Source organism: Syngnathus scovelli, chromosome 20 (assembly GCF_024217435.2).
Source record: "Syngnathus scovelli strain Florida chromosome 20, RoL_Ssco_1.2, whole genome shotgun sequence".
NCBI classification, from domain to species: domain Eukaryota; kingdom Metazoa; phylum Chordata; class Actinopteri; order Syngnathiformes; family Syngnathidae; genus Syngnathus; species Syngnathus scovelli.
Window position 1 is genome coordinate 6,100,598 of NC_090866.1, and position 27,961 is coordinate 6,128,558.

Consider the following 27,961-nt stretch of genomic DNA (forward strand, 5'->3'; position numbering starts at 1 on the left):
TGAACTGCTGCAATTTATTGCCATTCATTTGACACAGAGACCTTACACAGGGTAGTATGACAAATGCAAGTGTGTCATCACATTTAGTTGGGAACACAAGACATGACACTGTATATCATTTACGCATATGCTGTGACGCTCTAGTCAGCGGAAGACATTGTCGAGTGCCATACGAAAGTATTTGCCCCGCTTAGATTTTCTTTGCAGTTTCCCCAAAACACTTTCCAACTACTGTGACTGCTTGGAGGTTCAAATTGACCTACTATGGCTACTCTAGGATTGAACCGAACCACAGCGGACATCACGAGGTTTCAACTTGTTGTGCAATATTAATGAGGACCAACAACACTTTCTCCATAGGAGGCAAGCTGATGACGACTTGTTTACCAGCCTGATAATAACCCCACCTACAAAATCAGTTTTATACAATAAAATCAACTTTAAAAATCAGCCTTCATCCATTCCTCCGCCATGTTTTTTTTAAGGCACATGTCAAAGTCACTGAAGGCAGTGCTGGAGAATTAGCGTCCCATGGTCGGCATAGTGACAGCCGGGCTCGTCACGGTGGCGTCCTCGACTTTCCACTGTGACGTCACCGTCTTGATCTGCGTGTAGAACTGGATGCCCTACACGAAAAAAAAGCACGAGAACGGGGTTCAAGCTGATGACGACTTTTTGGTGGCGAGTGTAGGATTTTGACCATTTCTCACCTGTTTGCCATAGAAGTTGGTGTCTCCCCTGAAGGAGCCTCTGGAACCAGTGAAGGAGAACATAGGCAGGGGGACAGGAATGGGAACATTCACGCCAATCTGCCGAAAAGCACAAATTATTGTCACTGAATCATACATGCAGACAAAGAGTTTAATTATTTGCTAAAAGTCAAAATCATACTTCAAAATGACTTTTCATTGCTGTACATAATGCCAGGCTATTCTATTTTAGCTGGGCTGAACTGTTTGCATTTTCATATACAATTCTATTTAAAAAGAGTAAATAGTAAAAAAAAAAAAAAAAAATACAATAAAATAAAATATTTTTAGGTTTGTTTCATTTTCTTGGCTTTGACTTTATCTCACCTGGCCCACATCCACCTCGTGCGTATATTTGCGTGCCGTGGCGCCGTTGGAGGTGAATATGGCCGTGCCGTTGCCGTAGGGGTTGCTGTTGATCATGGAGATGGCATCATCCAGGTCGTCGGCCTCCAGGACCACCAAAACCGGCCCAAAAATCTCCTCCTTGTAGCATGTCATGTCCGGCTGGGGACATCATTAAACACAATCAATTATAATCGCTTAGCCTCGAGCTGCTTGAAAGTTCAAACTTTTTATGCTTGGGAAAAAGCGTAAAAAAGTGTTTTCTCAGCTTCCTCGGGATATAAGCTCAGCGGGGTATGCAAGACTTTAACAGCTGTGGGAACACACTACAGTGCGGCAGAACTTTCCTTTATTATGGATTCAATGTTCTGTGTGAATAAATACCCTACCCGCAGTGAAAAGGAAGCAACGGTTTAAGTGTTGGCACGGTTTTTGTTCGTAGCGATGCGATTCTTACAGCGGCATCTGTGGTCACCCAACATTACATTTTAGCAATGGGCAGGCAAAGTATGCCCCCGAGCATTTGCAACGATACAACGCATACGTTATCAAGAATGCTCGAATAGTTGTTGCTTTCACGTAGACAAACAAAACTGTATTTCAATGAGCATTTTTTAAATGATTAAATGTAAACACAATAGCTAGAGACAAAGATTTTATGGAGGCTCACCGTTACGCTGGCCAAGATGGTGGGTCCAACAAAATTGCCATTCTCATATCCTTTGACATTGACGTTCCTGCCGTCCAACAGCACCTGGGCGCCCTCATTGACGCCGCTCTGGATCAGAGACTCGACGCGAGCCTTGGCCTCGGGAGAGATGAGCGGTCCCACGTCAGCGCCGGGCTGGTCGCCTGCACATTGTCCGTCGTTAATCGACAATACGTGCGTGAGACTCGGCGAGGCAATGTTTACCTGCGTTGACGCGCAACGATTTGGAGCGCTCCACGAGCTCCGGGAGCCACTCGCGAGACTCGCCCACAAAGATGGCGGTGGAGAGAGCCATGCAGCGCTGGCCAGCCGCTCCAAAAGCGGCACCCACCAGCTGATTGATAGTGTTCTCCTTGTTGGCGTCTGGCATCACCACGCCGTGGTTTTTGGCGCCCTGGGAAAATGCAAGTGATGAATAGTGACTAAAGATGGAAAAGAGTAAGACTACTAAGTTCTTTGCATTAGGAACAAAAACCATGTACCATGTTGGACTGCACCCTCTTGCCGTTCTTGGAGCCTCTTTCGTAGATGTACTCTCCCGCCTGGTTGGATCCCACGAAGCTGATTGCTTTGATGGCAGGATGGTCGCAAATGAAATTGACAGCTGCGTTCAAACACAGACACAAGATTTAAAATCCTCCTCTGAATAGACGCCGCGCTCGCATGACTTATGCCGCCGACCTGCGTGCTGCCCGTGGATGATGTTGAGCGTGCCGTCAGGCGCTCCGGCGTCCTGCAGCATCTTGGCCAGCAGCATGGTGCATCCGGGGACGCGCTCCGACGGCTTCATCAGGTAGGTGTTGCCGCACACCATGCCGATGGGGAACATCCACAGCGGGATCATGGCGGGGAAGTTGAAGGGAGCGATGCCGGCGCACACGCCGATGGGCAGGCGGTAGGTGTATGTGTCCATGTCCTTGGTGATGGACGGCAGCGTCTCGCCCAGCATCAGCGACGTGATGCTGCAGGCGTGCTCCACCACCTCTGCCCGAGCGACAAATTTTAGTCACGCTTGAAATCAACAACAGACATCGAGGGTTGCTGTGTTTAAGCAAGCCGTTCGCTTAATGTTTTCCACTTGCTGAAGCTGTCGATTGCCTTTGGGTAAAATGCAGCGTGCTAGTAAATCTTAACCTGATGGCACACCTGCACACGCCACTGCCTGTCTTTTCTGCTGATAATGGAATGCCGCTCGTTACTTTGAACTGCGCCAAGCAATGCTTTGGCGAGTGGATCTTAATTCTTCAACAGGAGTGACGGAAAAGAGATAAAGAGTCCGTGGTGATTTAGCTACACGAGAGGGACAACAAATATATAAAATGGGCAGTAGTATTTGTAGCACTTGAACAGTGGAAGGTTTTGTGGGCTTACTGACAAGATATATATGTTGATGCATGAGTATTATTAATAGACAGCCATTTTGCTTTGACCATCATGACGATTTTTTTTTTTTTTAAACAACTTTCCATAAATTTCACGGTCATCCTGCTCCAGAGCATTCCATTTAGCGCCGTAGCTAGCGTCCGAGTCAGCCGAAACTGTGTTTTTACTGTGGACGAGCGTGCGACAGTTGGTGGCGGATTTCTTTTCCTATCACCAGAAGGGGGGAAAAAAAAACCCAGAGAGAACAAAATTGTGTTTTTTATCGCGGCCCATTAAGCGGCCAGCAGCGATCAATCCGGAGACGACGCACATAAAAAGCTCACTGGGACTGCTTAGGAAGCCTTGCGCTGCAATCCACTGTGCAGCTGTCTTTACTGGAAACACATCAATCCATGAAGATGAATAACAGCAGAAAGTCAGGGGAAAAAAAAAAACCCATCCCTGGGGGGACTTTTAAATTGATCAATAACATTTAATTTGCCTGTTGCAAGTCGCATTTTGTTTGTATTCTGCCAATATGCAAACTGTGATTTAAACGAAGGAAACGCAGTACTGAAAATGTGCTAACTTGTTATTGTGTTTTATTTTCGACTCTGATTCTTAACTGATGTCATTGCACCTTTTCCATAAGTCACTTCATAAAACGTTTGGTGTTAAAGATGAATATAAATAACTTGTTTTGTTTTTGCAAATTAGATACTTTTACTCACGCAGTCCTCGGAAGACATCACCTTCGGCATCAGCCAGAGTCTTGCCTTGTTCCAGCGTGATCATCTTTGCCAGCTCTTGCTAGAATTAAAAAATAGAGAGCGACAACGTTAGGCAAAATTCAACGGCAATTTCACAAGTGAAAAAAAAAACTTGTTACAATGTTGTCTTTGATGAGCTGCTGGTAGCGTAGGAAGATCTGCTGGCGGCTTAGGATGGATGTCTCCGACCAGGAGCGGAAGCTACGGGAGCAGGACTCCGCGGCGGCCAGCATCTCCGTCTGCGTGGCTTTGGGAACACGGCCCACCACCTCATTAGTGGCCTGTGAGGGTGGCGAGGAGCAGAGACGGTCCGTTCAGACACACTGACTGCAGTCCTTACTTCAGCTTGTGCATTAACATTTACAGCAAAATCTTTTTCTGGTCCTTAACAACGTTGTAAATTTGACTCGCGTATTAACGAGCCATCATAAGCTTGCCAGAATGTTGCTGAGGCCTCGGATATCTTTTGTAGTACTTGTTTTACCTCCTCTAACTTGCTTTAATAGCACAACAAAGATGGCATATGCATGCATTTATAAATACTTACAGGGTTGTGAATGTCGAGCCATTCTGATGTGTTGGACTCGACAAACTTCCCATCGATGAACAGCTTGGTGGTGGGCTGCAGAGGTCACACAAATACATGCTCACTTGCTCAATAGACAGATGGGTTTACACTTTATTTTGTTCAAGTGACCCCCCCCCCCCCCCCCCCCAAAATTTGTTCCTTGAGGTAAAACACGCGAGAGTTTGAAAGGGATGTGTGTTTTACGGTTTTCTTTGTGAAAAAGTAACGTGAATGACTTGTCACAGTGACGCTGATCAATGTAACGTTGTGTCGGGGAGTGAGGATAGTTGCAGAGTGTGAGATCTCTTCTTACCACAGACGAGTAGCACATACGGCCTAGCTGCACAGGGGATGTCTGGAAGGTATTTATAAAACAAATTTGGTTAACATTTGACCTTTTTGTTCGCGTAACGTAAACTAACCCGTATCTTATGTAAATAATCAAGATAAGTTTATTCAACACACTATTTAACTAAATAAGCAGATACGGACGACTGATCAAACAAGTCTGACGAGCAAGCAGAGCTGCAGCGCGTGCTACAAGCTAGCCACGTAGCTGGTTAGCTTCAACTCACTAGCTCAAGTCATAACGGGACGCTTTAAGACTTTTCTTTGCTTTACCTTCTTATTCAGCACGAAACGGAGTATTGCAGCCATTGTGGGAACTAAGGTTACTGTTTTAGTCCTTCGAGTGACCCACCACAGAATGCGTAGAAGCCGTCCAAACGTCCACTAGCAAACGGGGGGGCGGGGCTGGGAGTTTAACCGGCAATCTATATACCGATAGGAGAGCTCGATGTTTGTGGCTTATTATTCCATGCTGTTTGTGAATCGAGTAAAAACGTCACCGTGGCTAGGCTTCCTTAATAGGCGGGACGTTTTAGCAGCAGACCAATCAACAGGCGTTATTTAACCGCCGCCCCAATTTCCTAGAAGCTGATTGGATGCTCTTACACCGTCATCGGAGTTGAACTTGTCTCGAGTTCAAACCTCCTGGGAATGTATGCGTCAAAAAATGTCAAAAGCTCTGCGTAGCAACGTCAAACAAGTCAAAGTATTCTAATTTTACAAACTCGATCTTTATTTTTCAAGCATCAAAGCTCGCTTTGATACAAGCTGAAGGCAAAGCAAGCGACTCGAGTCGTCGAGAGCCTGTTTCCATGACAACATGAGTACACGCAACATGGAGTTCCTGCAGTGGAGTTGCGAGGATGTTGCAAGATGGATTGAGTCCATAGGATTTCCGCAGTATAAAGTAGGTTGACATTGTAATGCTAATCAGACACAACAGAGGACGACAATAGTGATCGTAATCATTCACATTGTTTCCATGGCAGCTGTGCTTCACTGAGAACTGTGTCACAGGTAGAAAGCTGATCTTTGTGGATTGTGTCCACATGCCAAGACTCGGAATCCCAGATTTCAAACACATGCAGGTAGTAAAAACTACTCACAACGCTTAAAATATAAAAAACAAGCATAAAATACAAGCTGGAATAAGGTTAAAGAGACTGCAGCACACATCGTACCCAATATATGCCATCTGCTTGCCAAACACTTGTGTGCCTTCATTTGAATTTATTAAAATGACTCACACGCATTCATTGGGCCTTTAATTAGGTTGCACCTACACATTGAATGACACTCACTTTGCATTGATTAATTTAATACCCCTTCTCATAAAGCTGAATGTTTGGCAAAATATTGGAGACAGCTTGTATTGGCTCTCATTGTTTAAAATTACAAGTCTATCATCAAGAATAAAAAGCTGTTTTCCCCTCGTCTCTATGTCTGCTAAATTAGCTCAGTGCGTCTGCTCTAGTGTGTCAGCATCAACGTGGAAGCAGGTGCAAACAAATAATGAAGGACTATTTTACTCAAGATGCTCGCACGCACGCACACTCTCCTTCATCTGGCTCTCAAAAGATGAAACGCTCTCAATTCTCGGCGAGATGAGAGCACCAAACAAAAAGTTAGACAAAGGACTCCCTTTCGCCCTTATCCAACTTTTTAACGTACTCACCCGCCGTGTGCTCGGCAGGCTATCGCGGCACGTGTGCGCGAGCTGCTGGGCATCACCGAGGTCCTGTGGAGTCGCAGCATTGCCGACCCGCCACGGGACATCGAGGGCCTCTTTTTGGAGATGAAGAGTCGCACGGGGGTGAAGACCGATGAGCTCACCCCTGAGCAGCTCCTGGAAGACATCAGCCACTGAACCTCTGTAGGTTCCAGACACACTTTCAGAGTTGATTTCATTAATGTCAAACGTAGAATCAGTCAGTTTTTACAAGCACTTGAAATTTTACAGAAACTACTAAAATATTTAATGTTGCAGGGATTTCCGTGATTTGGTACATTCCACAAAGAAATCCTCAATATAGCGGCAAACACTGGTTTGTGTGTGTGGAGGCACGTATTGTATCAAACGCAATGTTCTGCCCGCCAACTCTCTTGGTGACTCACTCACTCACTTGCGGGTTCTGACATTCACAATTCCCGTCCGCCAAGCGTTGTAATTACGGCCGCTGTAAAGTGTTTCTATTACAATACGCTGCATTTAAATATATGTGATATTCTTTGAAATAATCATGACTTAAGAGTCCCGCTGGAGCTTTCACGAGCAGGTAGGTGTTCATTTCTATAACTCGGAAAGATAATAATTGGACCTCAAGGTAACTACCAGGCCGTGCAAAGTTGAAGTATGGTTCAAAGGTATGTCAAAGTCAAGGATACAAAAGTAGTCACACCCATGGGACAAACCATCATTCCCCTAATGTGCACAGTCGAGCCTACTAATTGGACTCGAAGCTAACGACAGGTCTTTTCAAGGCCAAAATTTTTTTCTTTCCTATGCGACTAAAGTCAAGGGTATAAAAATAGAAGTATCAACTTAACATACTACAGCCACAATAACGTACTTTGTAGACCGGACTGTACCATTGGGTACTTCATATGCTAAGCCTCTTTTTGTCATGTATGGAGTCAGCCACTCGATAGAAAAAAATCCCAGCGGTGTTCCTAATGAAGTGGTCAATGAAGCTCTTGCCAAGATGACCTAACTCAAGCTCTTATTGAGCCACTGAGGCATTCAGATCAACATATTGATTAAGAATAGAAATCCTCCATGCCAATTCTAAACTGGCGGGAGTGTGTATGTGTGTGTGAACATGCAGTATTATTTGAAACAAAATGGCAGACTTCTTTTTCTTTTTTAATTGCATCAATACAGTCAAATAGTTTTCTTTCCTGTCAGTTTTCCCCTTTCCTAAATGTTGATTTTTGCGAACTGGGCCCTTGAAGCCATTTGAGACACTTTTGTGATTAAGGGCTAAATAAACTTGACTTATAGGAGGTATAAAATGCGGAAAGCGGAAGGGAGGGGTTTGTTATTACGTGCCAACAGATCCACAGGGGACGAACGGGGGAGCTTTACGTTTCAGCCAAGTCAACATTTATTCAACGACTGATCTGCAGCGTACTGTGATTGTAACAGATGCAAGAACACCCAGAAACAACAACATATATTTCATCACATCCTATTCAATTAGATATTTCCCTAAACTAATTAAACATTAAAGCTTCACAATCTACCGTTGTCCATCTGTCTAAAACACCTGCTTTCCATTTGGGCTTGTTTGGACTATCAGAAGAATTTTGTCAAAGCCTGGGATTTATTTGCTTTGTATATCAAAATGGCTGACGTCAATTTGAAACATGGGACCTTGAGACTTTTTTTTTTTTTCTTTTTCCTGTCACGATAAACACTCCAATTCTTGTTTATCAGCAGAACAAGTGCGGAGGGCTGGATTTTGTAAACTTTCCAGGGGGTGCTAGCGAGTGAGTTTCGTTGTCAAATCCATATCTTTGAGCGAAGGCGAAAAGTGGTGCATGCTGCATTCTGTCGCGCATGCAGTCTCTGCGTGCGCATGAATAAATGATGATGCTAGCCTGTGAGCGCGGCCGGCAGGCAGGGCTCATGTGTGTGCGTGTGTTGCATCTGTCTGTGCACACAAACGCTCTCTGTGCAGCCGCCATTGCAATTCTGAACACAAGCGCCAGTGGAACCGGCGAGCGAGATGTGTGTGCGAGATGTGTGTGTGCGCGCGGATGTATGACGGCTGCAACCTCGCAGGCAATCTGGATTAAGAGAGAGAGCGGGGACGAGAGAGGGGAATTATAGGAACATCTGGCTGCAGTCATTCGCAGGAGCTGTTCAAAACAGCAGCCTCCTTCCTCCTGTCCCTCTCTATCCATTTCTATCTCGCTCCTCTTTTTTTTTTTTTTTTTGGGAGGAGGTGAGGCTGCCTTCCTCCGACCGATGCTCACTCATTCCCGGTGCGGCGGATCTCCGCTTCTTCCTCCCTCCTTGAAGGGCATCGACAGGGCTGCCAAGGCCGGCCACATGTTACCGGAAGCCATGAGAACGTGTGCGGGACACCTGCATTAATTTGCTCCTTTTATTACCTCTGAGGCGGAGATGCTGGTCTTCTCCCTTTGACTGTGGGGCTGGATGTGTTCTCTGCAAGGTAAAAAGAAATCTCCCCCCCGTAGCCGTCAATCAACTCCTGTGATGGGGAGGCGGGTGGTGTTTAATTGACTTGAGGTGTGTACTTTTATGCAGCACTCCTGCAAGGTCAGAAAAAAAGATGTATTTTAGTTTCCACATTGATTGGTCGTGAGCACCAGGCTGTAATTCACATAAAATGTCTGCTGCGCTGGGTGTTTTATTGCCTGTGCCCCGAGGATGCGCCGATAGCCGCTACTGATGAAGGTTCTTTCTGTTGCTGCTGTTAAAGCCGAAATGATATGCAAATGACACCTCAGTCGCAAGGTGTGATGGCATCCACAAAGTGAGTGGGCATGTTAATGGTGCGCAAAGTCAATGTGAGGCTTCCAAAAACTGGGTGGAGAATATACATAGAAAATATAGGTGTTTGATGTTCTAAAGATAAATGAAAAATACTTGATAAGAGGTGGCCAGTGTTTACCCAACTGCAGAAGGGGTGGAGGCCTTTGTTTGTGTGTCAAGAGCAAAGTTGAAAAGTAAAATAGAAAAAAAAAATGGAGAAACGCAGCAAAGGTGGAATAAACGTGGAGTGACGATAAGACAGAATTTACTGCAACGTTAAGCGTTATCTCTGCAAAGCCATGTTAAACAATGTACGGTGAACTTTCCATGCAGCTCCCCCGGAACATAATCATGGATTCATGCAACATTGTGGAGTGAATCCCTCATAAATTGTCTTTGGAGAACTGCAGGTGGAACAAATAGGTCACGTAGCTTTTCGAGACGTGGATGAGCGCAATATCGTGGTGCGGCCGCACATCATGAGCGTCTACTGGAATGCGAAATGTTGTTGCCAGGTAACATAGGATCATGAGAACTGTGCAGAGAAGGGTGCTTCTGTTTTGGTTAGCAATGGAGTTCAAAGAGGTTAAGTTTTAAATCTAATGAAAAATATATTTATGTATATGCTAATCTACATTAATGATCCCCTCAAATCACCTTTAATTGCATACAGGGAACTTTGTTTGCTAGATGCTGCTGTTTTGGTTAGCATCTGGACCCTGCAGTAATTAGGCATTTCCCCGCTGCTACAGGTGCTATTTGGATACATGCAGTCACTAATTGGGCCTCAGCATTTGTTAGATCACTATGTGCGGAGAAACATGGTGATAAACGAGCTTCATCATATTTTTACACAAATTAAATAAGGCATCTCCTTGCCTCGTGTCAAGTGTGAGTCATCACGTGGTCTTTTTTATTCCCGAGCGCCTGCAGGCATCCTTTGAATCTTCCGTGGGGGCCCACCGCGCCTCGTTATTTTTATTTTTCCAACATGCTTCACACGCAGATAAACCACAGCAAGCCAAAGCCCAGACCTAAATCCAATTGGAAAATCAATCAAGGGCTGTGGAAGAGTTTAGTGGGTAATCTTGCATGGTGGCGCCTTGAGAAACAAGTAAATGTATCATGATTTGGATGATTTTCTTTTTTTTTTTGTCTCAAAACAACCACATAGCTTTAATGCTAATGGCAAAAAAAAAACCAAGACACGATAAACATGCTTCGTTAGCATTGATAGTTGTGGTTGTGGAAGCTATTCGAACACAAATAGTGCAGCAACACATGTACACAGATAATAAAACAACAAAATGAATTGCCCCGTTAATTCATAGGGCATAAACAGATTTTTTTTTTTTGCATACTATTTGTTATTTTGCTTTATGTTAAGTACAAGATTACAGAGTTCTTGTTTATTTCTCTTTAAAACAGACTTTACCTCAAGGGACCAAAGCAGTTAGTTTTTTCCTAACCAGAAAAAAACTATTTTAAATAGGATATGTTGTTCACTGTCAATTTAGCCCGTCCTCATTTCACTGCGAAACGCGACAAAGGAGCTGTTACGGGGGCTTTGTCTGCACGCAACGTGGGAAGGGATTGAACTTACTTTTCTTTCACTCCTTCAATACATCATATCTTCCACTCTGCGCGCCCGCGAGGAATTAAACGGGCGAACGAGAGTGCACATCTGGTATTGATATTCCAGAGTGCTTTTCAAGGTTTCTGTGAGAGAAAATCCCAGGTCATAAGCCCCCGCCCCTCACATCAGGGATGCGATCGCACAAGAACGGCGGCGGAATGCAGATGAGCGTTTAAGCTCCGTCTTCTGCCTGTTCCAGACAGCTAGATGTCGGAAAATATGACGAGGCTTGGTTGTGTGTCTGTTTGCTCCTCGCCATCCTAGCCTGACTTTTGCTTCCCGCTCGGATGCCGTGCTAAGGAAAACACTTGCAAAATGGCAGGGGAGACTTGTAAATGCTGATGAACAGCACTTCTCTTGATTCACCGGGGTCTGCTTAGTATGACGCACACACACACACACACACACACACACACAAGCGCACGTACACACACACACAGGCGAGATGATACCTTGACATCCAGGCAAAGCAGAGAAACTGCAGTTGCTTCCAAAATTGCATTTGAGATGCAGTCCACCACCTGAAATGCAAGAAAAATAGACTATTGTGATGCATTGCAGCATATTTTTGCAATCAGTAGCCACAGACTCAAGTTTATCCAAAATATTACTTTAGTAAATGTAACACATTATTACCGACCTCTGATTGCAATCCCGAGATTGCAGCGGTGCCAACTCTCGCATCTTCCAGCCACCATCGACTTGTTTCATAGCCGTGGAAGGACAATATCATTTGGTGGCGGTAATGCGCCATTAAGATGGTTTGTGGCCGATCGACTTCACTGAAGAACAAGGAAGGGCAATATGTTATGTACAGTCGTGTTATGTGGTTTAATTTTTCATGTTAATTTATTTTATTTTTTTTATACAGCGCGGCTAACAATAAGACACAGCGGTAACATCAGTATCAATGGCTGTCTCGTAGCATTAGCAAGTAATAGCACCCCAACAATGTTCAGGGGCTTTAAAGCTGGACCTCATTTGTTATCAGTGACTAAATTGTCCAGGTGCTATCTCTCCTCTGGGGGATTCATTGTTTTATAAATGTTATTAGGTTGTCTTGAAAATGAGCCCCCCCGCCCTGATTGCATCTCACCTCCCTCTCGCGTTCCCCTCAATATGACGTTTTTCAGTGTTGCCATGGCGTCGCGACTGTCACCCAAGAGTTATCGCGTTAAGAGGAGCGTCACTGTGCATACAGAAGTGTTAGCGAGGCAGATGTCGCACCATCTATGTTGGGTCACTTTCATAAATAATACGGCTGAAGCAATTGCAGCTTGATTTGTTTTAGGAAAATGGTGAAAAAAAATTCTCTATTTTTTTGTGAGCAGACTGAAAAATAAATCTATACGAGTCTATTTTGGCACTCCCATTTGCTTTGCGTGACTTTCCCATGATTTTTTTGGGACTGGAATTGGGGCTCTCTACACCACAAGTTGCGGAACACATTTGACTCGCGCCCTGGGGTCGTAAGCCGAGGCACGCTATGCTGAGCTTTTTGTTCTTAGAGAAGGCCGCCCCTGGGAGAGCATAGATATCCTCTGCTACTGTACACCACGGCTATGCTGCAGTCGCCTGTTTCCATAGATGAGGGGAGGGGGGAAGGGTGGGGGGGCTCTATTAGGCAGCGATCCACCCACTGGAGCGCACGTGTGGGCGTGCGCTGTCAGTCTGTTGTGTACTCCGGGGGTGCAAAGACAAGCTGGGAGGTAGTAAAGCAACATGTGATTGACTGGGCAGGAGATGACGGTCAGTGCAGTTTTTTTTTTCTTTTTTTTCTCCAGGCTTTATCCAACGTGCAGGATAATGACTTTCCGATGTCGCTGTGACATTTAAAAGATGAAACGCGTGATTGATGAGCACGTTGATTGATTATCTGCTTATTTGTTCGTGTACCTGATGAGTGCAACCTGTTATGCAAATCCCAGCGGAATGCTGATAATTAAATGCAAATTAGTGGGGACGGTCTTGTTTGGGCGGCGTGGAGGGAATACAGTGGTAACCATTCGCATCACGTTTATCTAAGGGGCAGAGAGAGAGAGAGAGAGAGAGCGAGAGAGAGAGAGAGAGAGAGAGAGAGAGAGAGAGAGAGAGAGAGAGAGAGAGAGAGAGAGAGAGAGAGAGAGAGAGAGAGAGAGAGAGAGAGAGAGAGAGAGAGAGAGAGAGAGAGAGAGGAACGAATTTGCCTCAATCCCTACTCACTGAATCAATATCCTGTCTTGAGCACGATTTGAGCCTGGAAGTTGCAGGTCGTTTCTGCCTCATTGCACATCCACAGAAGCCTTGCCAGTCAGCCTCAAAGCATCACGCAACATGGAAGTGCACCTCTGAGCCTCATTAGCATGAATGTCAGATCTCTGTTAACAACAACATACACGTCTTCATCAGTGTCAAAGCGGACTTCATATTAACAAGTACATTAAACACAACAAACATTGGTTGGGTCTGCTTTAGAGTGCCTCGTTGTCACAGTGTGGAAAAGCCCTGGCAATCGGCGTACATTTTTAGCGTACATTTGAATTTGGCGGACAACAACAACAAAAAATCTTTGTAGTGTGTCAAATGTAGAAGATATTTATTTTCACTTCTTACTCAACTACGACTTAACTAGTTTGTGTGCTGTGATCCAAAGACTAATTAATTAATAGAACGTGAGCCGCGTTGCGATTTCTGCAAAAACGAACAGTTTCCTTTCTAGCTTTCTCTTTTCAGCACGTCTTAAGATTCGCACATCATGATAATTTCTGTGTGGGACTGGGTGAGGGTGTCTCCTCACTGCAGCTTGATCAGCAGTCCTCATAAGATATGTCATAGCCAGCAGGCTCGCTGTGACAATATCGTTTCTCCCTTATCATCATCTTCATGGCGGGTTTCAAACCTGACCTCCTTCTGTCCTCCATTTTCCTCGCTTGTTAGATCGTAACCGAGGTTGCTGACCCCTCCCGAAACGTTGCCGTCCCGTCTGATGTTTCCTCCCCGCGCCGAATATGGAAGATATTAGACACATGTTGGCTTTTGGAATCACGGCGGTATTCATTTGGCGGGGCTCCGTGCTGAGTCCAGACTTTTATCCACGCTGTCAAGATGCAGTGCTGACAATGGTGGCATTACGAGCAAACCACCCAGCCATAACCATAAATCAGACCTTTCTCGTCTGTATTTAAAGGTTAGTCTGTAGATTTCTTTTACTGCGGTTATGGGATGGGGGATCTCTTGTTCTTAGCAGTTGATTGGATTGCTCTTCGCTTTAGTGGGAAATAGGAGAGAAAAATGACACCAAATTCCAGTTCTTGACAGTTGCTATACGATCTCCACTTTACGCTACATCCCCTCTGACAAGGTCCGGGGATTCATCAGATGGATCTGTCGTTATCCCCTATCTCGACTGTGTCATAAGTAAGAGGAGAGAAAAAAGAAAAAAAAAATCAATGGCACATCGTCATCATCCCATCCTTTTGGCCGCATGATCCCAGGAGATAAGCATCTAATTCTGATCAGGCCCTCAGATGGACACTTGAGACTTTCATCCCTGTGTACGCAAACATAAAAGCGGCGCATTAGCAAACCAGAAATGCGGGATTGGCGTTCCCGGGTCGGCTCCCAGACATAAGCCCCTTTCAAACTGCACGTGAATCTTGAAAAAAGTGAAAAGTACTGGCACAGAATCGATCGTATGTGAAATCATGAAAAGTGGGAAAAAGTTTCACTCGATACTCACTTGACCGGTCATGTTGTGTTAAAAGCAATTGTCACCGTCTGACAAATATTTTGGAAGTCCGCTGGCATGGAGACAAGCAAATTACTACAATATGAATCAACCAGACTAATTTAAAATCAAAATGAATAAAATTTTAGGGAACAAACAACCCACTACAGTTTGTTTTTAAAAACATACTAAACGGCTCCCCAAAAATAAGACACAAAAGCAATCAGACGGCCTTTTGAAATCTGCATGTGACTAATTAGTTCCAGATCTAATTTGCACGACGTTCATTGTTTGTTGACCCCCTGCTTACAATTTGGACACAGTGCTGAGCCGATGATTCTATTTACAATCCGGTTGTAAAGCGCTTCAGGCTCAAAAGCATCTCTGTCTTGAGGGGAGCAAATTCCCCCAGCAAGACAAATGAATGTTTAATAGCGATGACAGCGCTGCGCAGTCTCTGCTCGATAAACCATTTCCTCCTATCTGTGTTTTTTTTTTCTACCTTATCTTTGCAGGCGTGACCACGTGAATAACAAGTCCAATGGAGACCATCCTGCTTTATCTGATGGTCCTATGTGCGGCTGTCAAGGCCCACAAGGTTCAAGTTTGTCCCAAGCGTTGCGTGTGCCAGGTGCTCAACCCTAATTTGGCCACGCTTTGCGACAAAAAGGGACTGCTATTCGTGCCCCCCAACATCGACCGGCATACGGTGGAAATGCGCCTGGGGGATAATTTTGTCACAAGCATCAAGCGCAAGGACTTTGCTAACATGACCAAACTGGTGGACCTGACGCTTTCTCGCAACACCATCGGGAATATTGTGCCGCACGCCTTTAAGGACCTGGAGAACCTGCGGGCGCTCCACCTGGACAGCAACCGGCTGACACGCATCACCAATGACACCTTCAGCGGCATGTCCAAGTTGCACCACCTCATCCTCAACAACAACCAGCTCACACACATTCAGATTGGGGCCTTCAACGACCTGACGGCTCTGGAGGAGCTCGACCTGTCCTACAACAATCTAGAGAGCGTCCCCTGGGTGGCCATCCAGAGAATGTCCAGCCTCCACACCCTCAACCTAGATCATAACATGCTCAGCTACATCCCAGAGGGCACCTTCTCGGGTCTACAGAAGCTCAAAAGGCTGGATGTGACCTCCAACAAGCTCCAGAAGCTGCCACCGGACCCCATTTTCCAGAGGTGAGTAGATGTCATCAATCTCGTTTTAACCTTCATGCGTCCCAGATCATGCATCAAGACTAAGTTGGATTGAATGTCATGAATACAAGTTTTAGCCAAGCAAGTCTTAAGTCCTTCTAACTGGAGTCCCCCCACCTCTGCCATCATTTTCCAAAGAGCGGGGGTCCTGGCCACCTCGGGGATCATGGGGCCCACTTCGTTCGCATTAAGCTTCGGCGGGAACCCTCTGCGGTGCAACTGCGAGCTACTGTGGCTAAGAAGGTTGCGGCGGGAGGACGATCTGGAGACATGCGCTTCGCCTCAACACCTCGCAGGACGCTATTTCTGGACCGTGTCGGAAGAGGAGTTTCTGTGCGAGCCTCCTCTCATCACCAGACACTCTCAGGTGTGACCCCCCCAAAGCTCTTGGTTAATTCGCTGTGGCCTCATATCAAATATCACACTTGGTAGACTTTTAAAGCTCACAGGACTTCCTTGGGCCGCTCAGTTAATGGGATATTGTAAAATAGTGTAGACAAGATTTACCTAAAGTTGGGTATCTACGTACTGAGAGTTAGATTTGTTTTTTCACCTCCCTTGCTATTTCATTTCATTTATTTAATTTTAATTTCTTGTTGGCGCTATGTTGGTCAACTTGAGTACACGACTATAGACCTAAAGCTCACTAAGCACTTGTGTGGCTTCATGTCATTTTAAAACTCGGTACTTTACGTGTGCACCCCGCTTGTGGACAGGATTGTAATAAGCTATTTGCTGGGTTGTGATAGATCTGCCATTACGCCAATGAGTTCTAGAAAACCATCCAAATAAAACGATCCAATCGAAACGGCGCGGCGTAATAAACACCCATATCTCAGGCCTCTTTTACATCACGACGGATGTTTATGGTTCACGCGTGTTTGCCGCCGTAACGAAGGCCCGGCCAACGTGCTAATTCATCGTTACGACTATGATCAATAGTCGATTACGTTTACAGGGAACAGAGCTGTAAAAACCCAAACGTGGTCAATATATCAACACGGAGTTGTTGTTGCAGGAGCTGCGGGCCCTGGAGGGTCAGAGTGTGACGCTACGTTGTAAGGCTCGGGGGGATCCAGATCCCATCATCCACTGGATTGCCCCTGACGGACGCCTCATGTCGAACTCTTCCAGAGCCTCCGTGCATACCGACGGAACTCTCGACATACTCATCAGCACCGTCAAGGACTCAGGTTGGTTTGTAGTGTCAACGAGGTTAGATAATGAAGCTACAATATTTAAACACTGAACACTCTGAAGGAACTGCTGAAGGCCACATCTCACGCCAAGATGCTCACACGCAGATTCTAATTGATTGTTAGCGTGCCAGAAAAGAATAGTTTCCATGTAAACACACCCGGGAAACTCACTAACACATCGTATCTTTGTTGTTTTAACGGTAAATCGTTTTTAATAACCCGTTGATATTTTAGCATATTTTTAGTTGGATGAGAAAACAAGCTATCACAGGTTAGCTATGTTTTACCCAGCTAGCAAAAGTTACTAACAGTTCCTCTACCTACTTGTGAAACTCACACGTTGTGCTATCTTTGGTTTGTTCAGTTGAGGAAAAAAAAAAAGTGTTATTGTGCACTAATGAAAAAAAGCTAAAAATATTGACTTGGTGCTCAGTGTTCTTACACTTAGCATCTGAGATTTAGCACCATTAAATAGTCTACTTAACAAGTGCTGCTCTGCTTTTTATTACCTTTGTAGTGTTCAACCTTTTGCTGCGTTTGTGCTAAACAAAGCCCGCTGTAAATACGTTTAAATGTAGGCGTAATGAACCTAAACAGTGTTGTTTTAAAAGCACATAAACACATTTCTATTCTTAGGATTAAAGCAGGGTTGGGAAACGCGATTGTGCTCGAGGGCCACATTTTGAAATTAGACAGATGGGCCGGGTCATTTGTAAAGAGAGCTTAAGGTCAAATGCGGATGTAAAAATAGATTATTGTAATCACGAAGCAATAAGTCATTGTCATTTTGAAATATGAACCTGTGACTGTATTGAACAGAATCATTTATAAAAATTCAACTTAAGTGGTAAATAATACAAAACTGGAATGAGTAGACCAGGCTTTACTTTGCCCACTCCAGGATTAGAATTGTGGCCCCCGGCACTTAAAAGAACCAAAGGCACTCGTCAAATGAATTTATCTCCTTCCAGGTTCCTTCACCTGTGTGGCGTCCAACCCAGCCGGAGAAGCCCAGCAGAAGGTGGACCTGGTCATTGCGAAGCTGCCTCACATCACCAACAACACGGCTGCTGAGCAGGAGCCCGACCCGGGGTCTTCCGACATTGCCACGGTCACCAAGACAGGAGCAGAGGGTCCGGGCGGCGGGGTGCCCCTGGGGAACGCCAAGACTGGCCTGGAGAAGAAGGTGGTCATAGCCGAGGCTACGGCCACCTCGGCTGTGGTCCACTTTAACTTCCAGAGAAACATTCCGGGCATCCGCATGTTCCAGATCCAATACAACGGGACCTACGACGATTCACTGGTTTACAGGTGAGGAGTAAGGACAGATATTTGGGAGCCCAAGGGGGAGTACGGTCCTCGAGTGGTCAGCATATTTGCTTTACAGTCAGAAGATCCAGGCTTGAATCCCTGCTGGAGTTTGAAATGCCATAAGCGAGAATCGAAGCCCAAAACTTTAACGAGTTTCCGAACCAAACTTGCTAAATAAACTTAAGATGACCTCAACCGCATGATTAAAACTACCACGCCCATTATGTTACCGACTCAGGACGCTTCAGTCCCTCGAGGGGATTCGGTCTCCTGGGCTGGTACTGGACTGTCTATGTGATTATTTGCGGTGTCCATTAATCCCATCAGGAGTACTAATGCACCGCATCTCACTTCTCATTCTTCAACTCTTAATCCCCTTTTGCCGGAGTGTACCATTTACCGTCTTGATAATGCTTAATCAACAAAATCAAAAATAATAAATGTCAGCACTAAGCTGAAGATGAAAGCGCCGTCAGCCTGGCCGGCGTTTGGCATAAAAAATAAAAACAGCATCCCAGGCGTCTTTCATCTCTGTTACTCTCTCCTAAGACGCTCATCACCAGGACATGATAGGACGAATGGGGACAAAAATGATGCAGTCAACAGCATTTTTTTGGTATGGAGCTGCAGTGCAGGAAAAAGATAGACAGAAGCCTTATCCGTGAACCTTTCATCACGAAAGAGGCTGCTGAGAATGAATCAAATGTCACTTACTGATGAAACGCAAGCACGCCAAAAATGGCAGACTTCCAAAACAATCAACTGCATAATCTGTTGAGGCGCTAATCCAGGGGTGGGCAAATTTGATTGGCATTTAATTTTTAAACAGGATCAGCTGAGGTAAAAAAAAATAAAAATAAAAAAATCAATGTAAAATGAGAATGGAGCATGTTGGGCAGGTGCCACACTCTGCTCTAATATCGTCGCCATCTCTCCAGAATGATCCCGCCCACCAGTGAGAGCATCCTGGTCAACAACCTAGCAGCGGGAACGCAGTACGACCTGTGCGTGCTGGCCATCTATGACGACCAGATCACCTCGCTGACCGCCACCCGGGTCATTGGCTGTGTTCACTTTTCCACCGATCCGCAGTATCTGAGATGCCACTTCATGCAGTCCCAGTTTCTAGGCGGGACCATTGTGGTCATCATTGGAGGGATTATCGTGGCTTCCGTGCTGGCATTTATTATCTTCCTCATTGTGCGCTACCGGGTGTGCAACCAGGGAGATGCAGATAAGGTGAGCCTGGCGCAGTGGCGGACCGTGTAGTTTGTTCCTGGGTCTTCAGTGTGGATGTAATCCATCTTTTCCACAAACGTGGAAACAAATTAAATCTTCTTTCTAACAGGCTCTGGAGATGGGTGATATTCGTTCCCTGAGCAGCGACGGGCAACTTCAGGGCTGCGGACTCCCCAAGTCTTTGTCCAAGCAGGTCCTACGTCCGGAGAAGAACGACAAGGAGTGTCTGCGAGTCGCTCTACCGCCCTTGGAGCCGGTCAAGCAGCGAGCACCCATCGCCAACACCGGCACAGCCAAACCTTCCCTGCCTGACTGCACCGTGTCTACTTCGGCCGCCAGCCACAGTTGGCACCCGGCTTCCCCGGGTGTCCCGAGGGTGAAGCGCCCGGCGACTTCGTCGAAACCGTCCGACATCCTTCGGGCTGAGGGGCAAGCTGACGTTGAACTCAACAACGTCAACCGTAATAACTCCTCGGAGGCAAAAGTGCCACCCGTGGTATCCCGCGCCCAAGCCCACAAATGGACTGCAGCTCCCAGGGTCCCGCGGGCACGTCAGGCCCCTCGTCAGTACATGACGGTGCCGGCGGGCGCCATCAGAGTCAACCGCAGACACTCTCTCAACACGGACTCATCCAGGGAGCGGCTGTACGTGGCGTACCCCAAAGCGGGGGCCAGCCTGCGCTCCAAGCGAAGCCTGTCCATGAGCGGAGAACTTCCGCAGATGCACAACGCCGCAAACATTCAGCGGGCCCGTGACAAGCTGTCCCGCTCTGAGTGGCTCCTGGAGAGCACCCTATGACTCGGCGTTTACCGAGTTTGTTTTCCTGAACTGGATTGTGGCCTGCTTTGAACCGTTTTGCCTTGGCGTTGGCACTCAGCCACTCCGGGGGGGGGGAGCTTGAAAGTCCCCCTCGCAAATCAAAGGGAATACGAGCGGGTTTACGGACCAGCTTTTGTTTTATACGCTATAACCAATCGACATCTTCTTCGCGAGTGGACCACGAGAAGCACAACATGTATAAAACAAGCTCCTGTACAAAGATTTTCCAAGGCATACAGTATATCTCAAAGCGACTATGGAAACCCATTTGCATTTTTATTCAACATTCTTGAAATCCATCTTAGGGCCAAGGATGACAAATAAATCCTCAAATATTCTTCTCTGAAACTGTTTGAGAAGTTATTCCATAGCCTCGATATCAAGCATAAGGGACATTAATGACGAGTATGGTCTTTGTCTTTCAACAAAGATAATTCAAGTTTGGACTCTGGATGTTCTAATGTGCTGAATGGACCTGAAGATAGATCGTAAGGATAAGGAATAAATTGCCAAATGGCTTTCCATTGGCGATCCTTATTGTCATTCCGAATGCAGTAACCCGGACACTCTGTACGATAAAGACAGACGAGGACTCGCCTCTGAATGACCTTGGTGTGTTTTTTTTTTGTTTTTTTTTTAGTGTGTGTGTGGATATAATGAATGTGCTTTTACATCCCAGACACAGCACAATGCAGCATTTTTTTTTTTTCCTCGGTGGCACGAGTTGACTCAGCTTGATACTGCCCTCCGATTTGAATCGATCAAATCACTTTTATCACGTAATTACGCAAAGACCCGACGGCATGGTGACGTTATGCGACGAGCTTCAGACAAATGAAGACATTTTCCATGCTTCCTTCAGTCTTTCTTTTTTAACGTATTATCATGCTGATGTATAAATTAACTTGTAAAAGGAACGAGCACAACTGGATACTGGGAGGGAGGGGTGGGGGGGTGTCAGCTCTTGATTTTGCTGTTGTTTCTGTTTGATGTTTAACAGTATAAATAAAGCAGTGATACAAGGGAAAATTCACTTGGGATTTCCGATACTATCTACAGCAAAAAAAGTTGCTTTTGGTGAATGGCGATACAGATCGAGTTTGGACTGCGGGGTGTGTTACCAAGAGGGCTGCGTCTGTTACGTATAAACAGTGTGACATCATCATGTGAGCGTGCCAAAAAAAATCAATTCATGTTAACGACGTGGCTCAGTGCTTTGTGACGATATCAGTTATGGAAAAACAAAACAAAACAACAAAAACTGCAAATGGCTTTAGATTCTTGCTCCACTGACAACACACTGACAATGTAAATCCAATTAATTTGTTCCAGATACATAAAACTACTAATAAAAATACATTTTATAAGGTATAGTTATAAATCTACGCACAAAAATGGAGTGAAATAAGTACAGATAATGGAAAATGTAACATTCTTACCTTTATTGAAGATTTTTGATACAGCAAGCAAGTGCGAGAGATGACCTATTTTCCAAGTTCTTTCTTGGAATCTATAGTTTTTCTCACTTTCTTGATCGAATGGCTGGCACCTGGCACTTTCTGTTATATTGTGTAAAAAATATTCTATACCTGGACGGGGTCCACTGTATTGCACAGTCCAATCGTTGATTGGATCAAAGCTGAAACTAGGATTTATTCTTCTTTAGCAGGACTAAATGTAGCCTAGCATATCCGTTCAGTATTTAGCTAACATTGATCCAAGACGGCAGCCGCGACACGGCATCAACATGAGCTTATCTCTTGTATATTTTGGTCGCCGGATGCTGTCTGATTGATTCTTACATGCGCCCTGCCTCTCGTAGAGGGGAGTCTCAGGGGGCTATAATACATACAGTCGTTCCTGGAGGGGGGGGGGAGGGCGCATGTACGACAAAGCATCACTTTCATCCACACCAGCTGGTTGCTACCATGTTTATTCAGCATTAGAAGCTCATTAGGGCTGATTAAAATGCTAAGGAGCCTGGCCGGAGTCTCAGTTCATTCTTTGGTGGTAGAAAGCCAGAGGTGCCGTTAAATAATAGATGGGGGGGGGGGGAGTCAGGGAGGGAGGAAAAGATGGAGGGTTTTGCGAAACAAATACGGCGAAGAGGAGGAGGAGAAGGAAGCGGAGGAGGGGAGCTTGGAAAAAGAGGCCACAGGGGGAGTGAGAGGTAATGTGAAACAGGAGGAGGAACATCTTTTCATATCCTCCTTTTGCAGCTTCGGTCGTCACTGCCCAAAGTGGGGTAGTGAAGGAGGGGACCACCTTATTTATGTGACGGATTTCGGACGAAAGGCTGATAAAAGTTGTTTACTAGTATCTTTCATGGTATTATTTGTTTTTTAATAAATCAACATATACTTTATTTTGCATTTTACTATTCATAATAAATGTATCAATTATTTAAAATGCCTGATTAATTATTTTACTAATTTCAAATGTATATTATTAATCAATAAATTAAGAAAATTTTCCTTTAAAAATGTTAACATCAAATTATTTATTTCACAAATATATTTTGTGTTTTTAAATGGTGCATCCACCGCTTGTTGTCATGGTGACCCACTGAAATGTAATTCCTAGGACCATAGTTAAGTTCATCTGTGTTGAGGAGGAAAAAAAAAATAGAATAGGACCCAACAGAGCTGGCTAAGCAGTAAGCGTTAGCCGGCCATCGCGACCGCACTGTAATGTGACCATTGCCATGACAACAGTCTGAGGTGGAAGACCACTGATGTTGTTTAACAGGCTGAATTCACTCCATGTTAGAATGGTAAGATTCAGTGCCTTTAAAAAAAAATAATAAAGTCATTCTCACCTCACTCAAATGTTGAGGGCACGTCCCGCTCATCTGTCAACTGTCAATCAAACTTGGAACCTGGGAAAAATGTTGCATTAGGAATAGGATAAAACATTCAAAACATTCTTTTAAATTGAAATCAGTCTTTTCCCACCTCCAGTGCTCTCCCAATTAAATTCAATTTCTTCCTTTATAGGCTTGTCATTTTTTTTGTGCCACTTTTAAGTTAACTGTGTTAGTCTCTTTATGCAGGCCACCGCCACGATCGCAGATGGCTCCAATCGGGGCCGGCGTCTTTGTTTTTAAATACATCGTTGGGCCTATTAGAACAAACCGAAGAGGCTGTTTGAATCCTCCACGTAATAGGAATACTTCATCAAACACGCCTTTTAGCACCGTTGGCTGGCCGCCGTTTCATTATCTTCCTGCAGCAGGCGCTCTCATTAAGGGTCCAGCATGAGAACATTGTTTCGCCGCTCCGGGGAGAGAATGCGACGAAGCGAGCCCGGGGGCCACCAAAACAACCCCACCCCAGCTTGGAGGTGGCGGCACAAAAAAAAAAAAAAATGCACGGGCAATTATGAAAGGGTATGCATTATTAAGAAGAGTAAATGGGTCCAGGATGAACATCCTAGCTCATCAATAGTGAATGTGACTCCTGTTTCTGGGAAAACAGCCGTCTGGGCTGCGAGAAGGATGGGAGGGGGAATTGAAATGGTCAATTCAAAAGACGACCCGCCTTGTTTACTCAGCAACGACTGGGAGTGCTTCATTTTCATTACATAACGCAGAACTGAGGGTCCTGATGGTGGTGTTACCGCCATCGTGCCAGGGTTAGGATTTGAGTTGGCTTTAATTGTTACACCGTTATCCAGTCTGCACACACTCCTGCCTCTCAGTTACATGTGCTGCAAAGGTGATGGATGACACGGAGGCCAGCCAGGCCGCATTTTACAGTCGGACGCCATTAGCGAGCATTTGCCTGATAGCGGCTATCGCTTATTTGGGTCATTTGCTCAATGCCAATGGTCGGCCATGATGGATCTCTTGTTGATTGTTCGGTGATGGGAGATTTCGGAGAACAAGGAAGTAGAGAAAGGGAGGGGGGCTTGGCGTTTAAAGCCTCTTTAGCGATGCCATTCTGTTTGACTTTTGTAAACGTGAAAGCTAATCTTGTTAACGCTTCTGGCCTGGGCGGTGGGTGGCCAATGTGTTATGGACTTTTTGGTGGGTCTTAAAAACAGGAAACATTCCTATAATTCCCATACATGATAGTTATCAGGGGCTACTTTTTGCTCCCTGGACTCAAAAAGTCGGAGAATCGCTGTAATAGACAACAGGAAATTGCCAAAGGGGCTGAGAAAGGGGTCACTGCTCATTTTCACGCGCAGAGTCACGGAATAGCGATGAAACAGCAATCGACACGGCCACGGGGGAATTACGTCATCTGGATCACAGGGGATTACCAATCAAGTCTGCTTTTTTTTTGCAGGCTAATCTTATTTATTGCCGGCGATGATCTCATATAAGTGTGCTTGTCAAGCGTTGCGCTTAACGCGGCTGTCACGCTAATTGGGGCGCGCTAGGCTAACATGCCAACACGTCGGAAGCAGCCCTCGCAGCTACGGTTTGATCATTTGTCACCTCGTATTGGATGGGAGTGAATCGGAAGACGAACAAGGATTCCATTCAAATGTGGCACAAATTCTGTATTTGTGGTGAAAGTTGTGACAAGAACAAAGTAATACAGTAAACACAATTAGCACACTCTTCTTGGGAGCTGCTGTCGGCCATAGCTCACACGCAGGCATTCTCACGTAGCCTCAAATGGCACAGACACTAGAATACTTATTTTCTATAAATTTTGTGCTGAAATTTTTTGTTCAAATCCACTTACAATGTATTTAAAAAGTCACTTCAAAGTAAAATTAGAAAAAAAATTATTTGGTTCAGGTTCTACAAAAAAATTGATCAGTTGCAACGTTTGTGAAAGGTATGTCACCGATTTTAGATCACGTGGCAGCCATATTTGCAATTCGGATGTTGATTAAATTCCAATACAGGCTGGAGGAGTATTTGAAATGCAGATGCAACAGCTTACCTTCCACGGCGGCGGCTCCAAGTCTTCATTCCCAGTAAAGGTCGACCTGATTGACGCCTTTGGCCTGGACGAGAGAGATAGGAAAACAGAATCAGACGTGCGGAAAATATGGACGGACTGTGGGATAAAAAATCAGACCGATAAAGCTGTCATCATCATCATTTAATCACCGCAATGCGCAAAGTTACACAATTTGTACGGCGCTACAAAAAAAAAATTGGTACATAATCTCATGATACATTTCATGTTGCACAAATTCTGTTTCTGAATCTGACAAGAAGGAGGAAGCAAATTGGATTTATTGTGCAAAAATAATTAGCTCTGTCTAAAGCCTTTAAGATTTACAGAGTGCTAACTTTAATCACCTGTGTAAACAGACACCATTGCGTCTATTGTGCATAAAACAAAGCCCATTTGAGCTCCACTGCCATCCAAACAGCAGCGCCTGGGGTGAGCCATTTACTCAGATAAATTCAAGTGTGGTGACTTAACGCATGTTATGAATCATAATAAAGATGACCTCATGTTAAGTGCAGATTTTTTAACACACGCCACTTATTTATATATAATTAATGGACCAAAGAGATAAAATCACATCTAAATCACATTTATATACGTCATTTTAGCATTTGCATTTTTTTTTCACTATGTTCATTTTAAAGGTTAACAAGCTGAATTTTGGCAACATGGCCTTTAAAAAGCTGTTCTTTTAAAGTACATTACCTTTTCTATTGCAAACCGAATGAAAAAAAATGAGTTTTTTTTTTTTTTAATCGACTATTCAGTCCCATCCCTGGGACCATTTTTGTCCCCAATATTGTTCAATATGCTATGAAAATTTTCTTTGCAGGATATCATTAGATGTGTGTTTGTACGTGTGTGTTTGTGGGTGTGTCTTGTGACGTAGACAGTTCAATCACCGTATGACCTAATTAGCAGTTTGGAGATGGTTATTAAGGTAAAAACAAGTGAGTGTCAAAGCTTCACAACGCAAGTGGTCTTACCGTAGCGTTACAAATCACCAGAGCTTATTCAGGGATTTTAATTACAGCACGGTGAAACAAATTGAGTAGCAGACACGAGATGCCGACTGCAAATGAGCGCAAACAAGACAGAAAGGAAGAAAAGAAAGTGTGCCAGAGACGACGGCAGATGAATTACAAGTCGCGTGACGGAGGGAGGGGAAAAAAAGCCTTGACATTTCAACAACTCAAAGGCAGCAATCAAATGTGTAACAAGCAACGACGTATGCCCGGGAAACCTGTCTGCGGCACACGCACGCACACACACACACAGACTTACTCTCGCCTGTTACCTTGGCAACATGTTTTCTGCATGGAAATAGCATCCTTGGCTGTGCTCCTCGCCGCTAAATGTACAGAAAAAAAACACACTTGATTGTATTGAAACAAGTTCTGAGATTTGACCTGAGATGAGCAAGAAGCAAAGCAAACGATTCAACCTGTTAGAACCTCTAGAGCAGTGGTTCTTAACCTTGTTGGAGGTACCGAACCCCACCAGTTTCATATGCGCATTCACCGAACTCCTCGTTAGTGATTTTTTTTTTTTTTGTTAAATTCTAGACATGTATTTTTTTTACTGGTGCACAAAATGAGCCATGCATGAACATCACCTTGTTCAAAGAACAAAACCAACACAATGCATGAACTCACAACAAATTACGTACTGGTAAATCAGAATTTACACAATAAATCAGGTTTGTTCGGACCTCCTCAGTGGAGGCGCTGTCGAACCCCTGAGACCGACTCACCGAACCCCTAGGGTTCGATCGAACCCAGGTTAAGAACCACTGCTCTAGAGACATGACAAGAGACTTCATTATGTACATGTAAGACTACTGTCAATGCTTGGATCAATACTTTTGATTTTAAGTATCACTTGAGCCTTTGTGCTACATGCCTGGTTGGGATACATATGGATGTCAATGACCATGCAAATATGTACAAAGTAAAGGGATGGCAACTTAAATGCCATCATTTAAGGGGGGGGGGGGTACAATTTTTCATATAAAACCACTTCCTGACCAGATTTATGACATTTTCTTTTTCAAATGCTCATAGAAAAGAGTAGACCCAATGTTCGACTACACGAAATCGCCCCCGACATTGCAAAAGCTCTCTTGCTTTGAATTTCCCAATCAACGATGGCACAAAACTACTGAAAAGAAAACCAACAACTCTTTTGAGCATGTTTTCACAAAAAATCTACTCAAAGAGTTTTAATATTACACTATGTTATTCTACATGTAATTCAAATCTCTAAATATATAATGTGACTCACTCACCTGTGCCGCTTCTTTGTGCAATTAAGACGCCATACGTTAGTGTTTGAAAAAACTATCAAGCGTTAAATAAATTATGTTTTAAGAGGAAACAAATTTACTTAATTCTCATGTACTTCAAACTGTTAACGTTATGGGGGTAGAATTACTTTTGTTTATGTACTTTTGAGATGGTGTTTTATTCGCCAGGCTCTTCTTCACTGAAGGTGGGATGCGCTGCTGAGCGATGTCTGCCGCCTGGTGGTGAACACGGGTTTTGCATATTTTAATGGCT

At 44.7% G+C, this 27,961-nt stretch overlaps 2 protein-coding genes and 1 long non-coding RNA gene across 7 annotated transcripts; 1 reads left to right on the forward strand and 2 right to left on the reverse strand.

Moving 5' to 3' along the window:
• On the reverse strand, nt 1-5,283 carry LOC125990330 (methylmalonate-semialdehyde/malonate-semialdehyde dehydrogenase [acylating], mitochondrial). The gene is made up of 12 exons (XM_049757386.1): nt 5,125-5,283; nt 4,817-4,858; nt 4,483-4,557; nt 4,055-4,216; nt 3,897-3,975; nt 2,485-2,787; nt 2,286-2,407; nt 2,008-2,197; nt 1,765-1,946; nt 1,077-1,256; nt 711-809; nt 1-626 (listed from the first exon to the last, which is right to left on the reverse strand). Exons 1-12 carry the CDS (start codon nt 5,158-5,160, stop codon nt 522-524), a joined length of 1,575 nt encoding a protein of 524 aa, XP_049613343.1. The 5' UTR covers nt 5,161-5,283; the 3' UTR covers nt 1-521.
• Nucleotides 4,698-21,299, forward strand: lrfn5b (leucine rich repeat and fibronectin type III domain containing 5b). 4 transcript variants are annotated; one of them, XM_068649226.1, is made up of 10 exons: nt 4,698-4,865; nt 5,596-5,758; nt 5,841-5,939; nt 6,545-9,029; nt 15,210-15,897; nt 16,054-16,282; nt 16,934-17,108; nt 18,086-18,425; nt 19,364-19,664; nt 19,774-21,299. In XM_068649226.1, the coding sequence occupies exons 5-10, from the start codon at nt 15,236-15,238 to the stop codon at nt 20,461-20,463; spliced, it is 2,397 nt and encodes a 798-aa protein (XP_068505327.1). In that variant the 5' UTR covers nt 4,698-4,865; nt 5,596-5,758; nt 5,841-5,939; nt 6,545-9,029; nt 15,210-15,235; the 3' UTR covers nt 20,464-21,299. The 4 variants fall into 4 exon arrangements, with proteins under 4 accessions (XP_068505327.1, XP_068505328.1, XP_068505329.1 ...); XM_068649227.1 differs by having other exon boundaries at nt 6,545-6,724; XM_068649228.1 differs by having other exon boundaries at nt 5,869-5,939.
• On the reverse strand, nt 12,668-27,912 carry LOC125990341 (uncharacterized). 2 transcript variants are annotated; one of them, XR_007488878.2, is made up of 5 exons: nt 27,691-27,912; nt 26,688-26,754; nt 25,386-25,449; nt 23,303-23,362; nt 12,668-13,345 (listed from the first exon to the last, which is right to left on the reverse strand). It is a non-coding gene; the product is annotated as an uncharacterized lncRNA (long non-coding RNA). The 2 variants fall into 2 exon arrangements; XR_007488879.2 differs by lacking the exon at nt 12,668-13,345 and adding an exon at nt 22,540-23,085.
• Between the last annotated feature and the right edge of the window lie 49 nt (nt 27,913-27,961).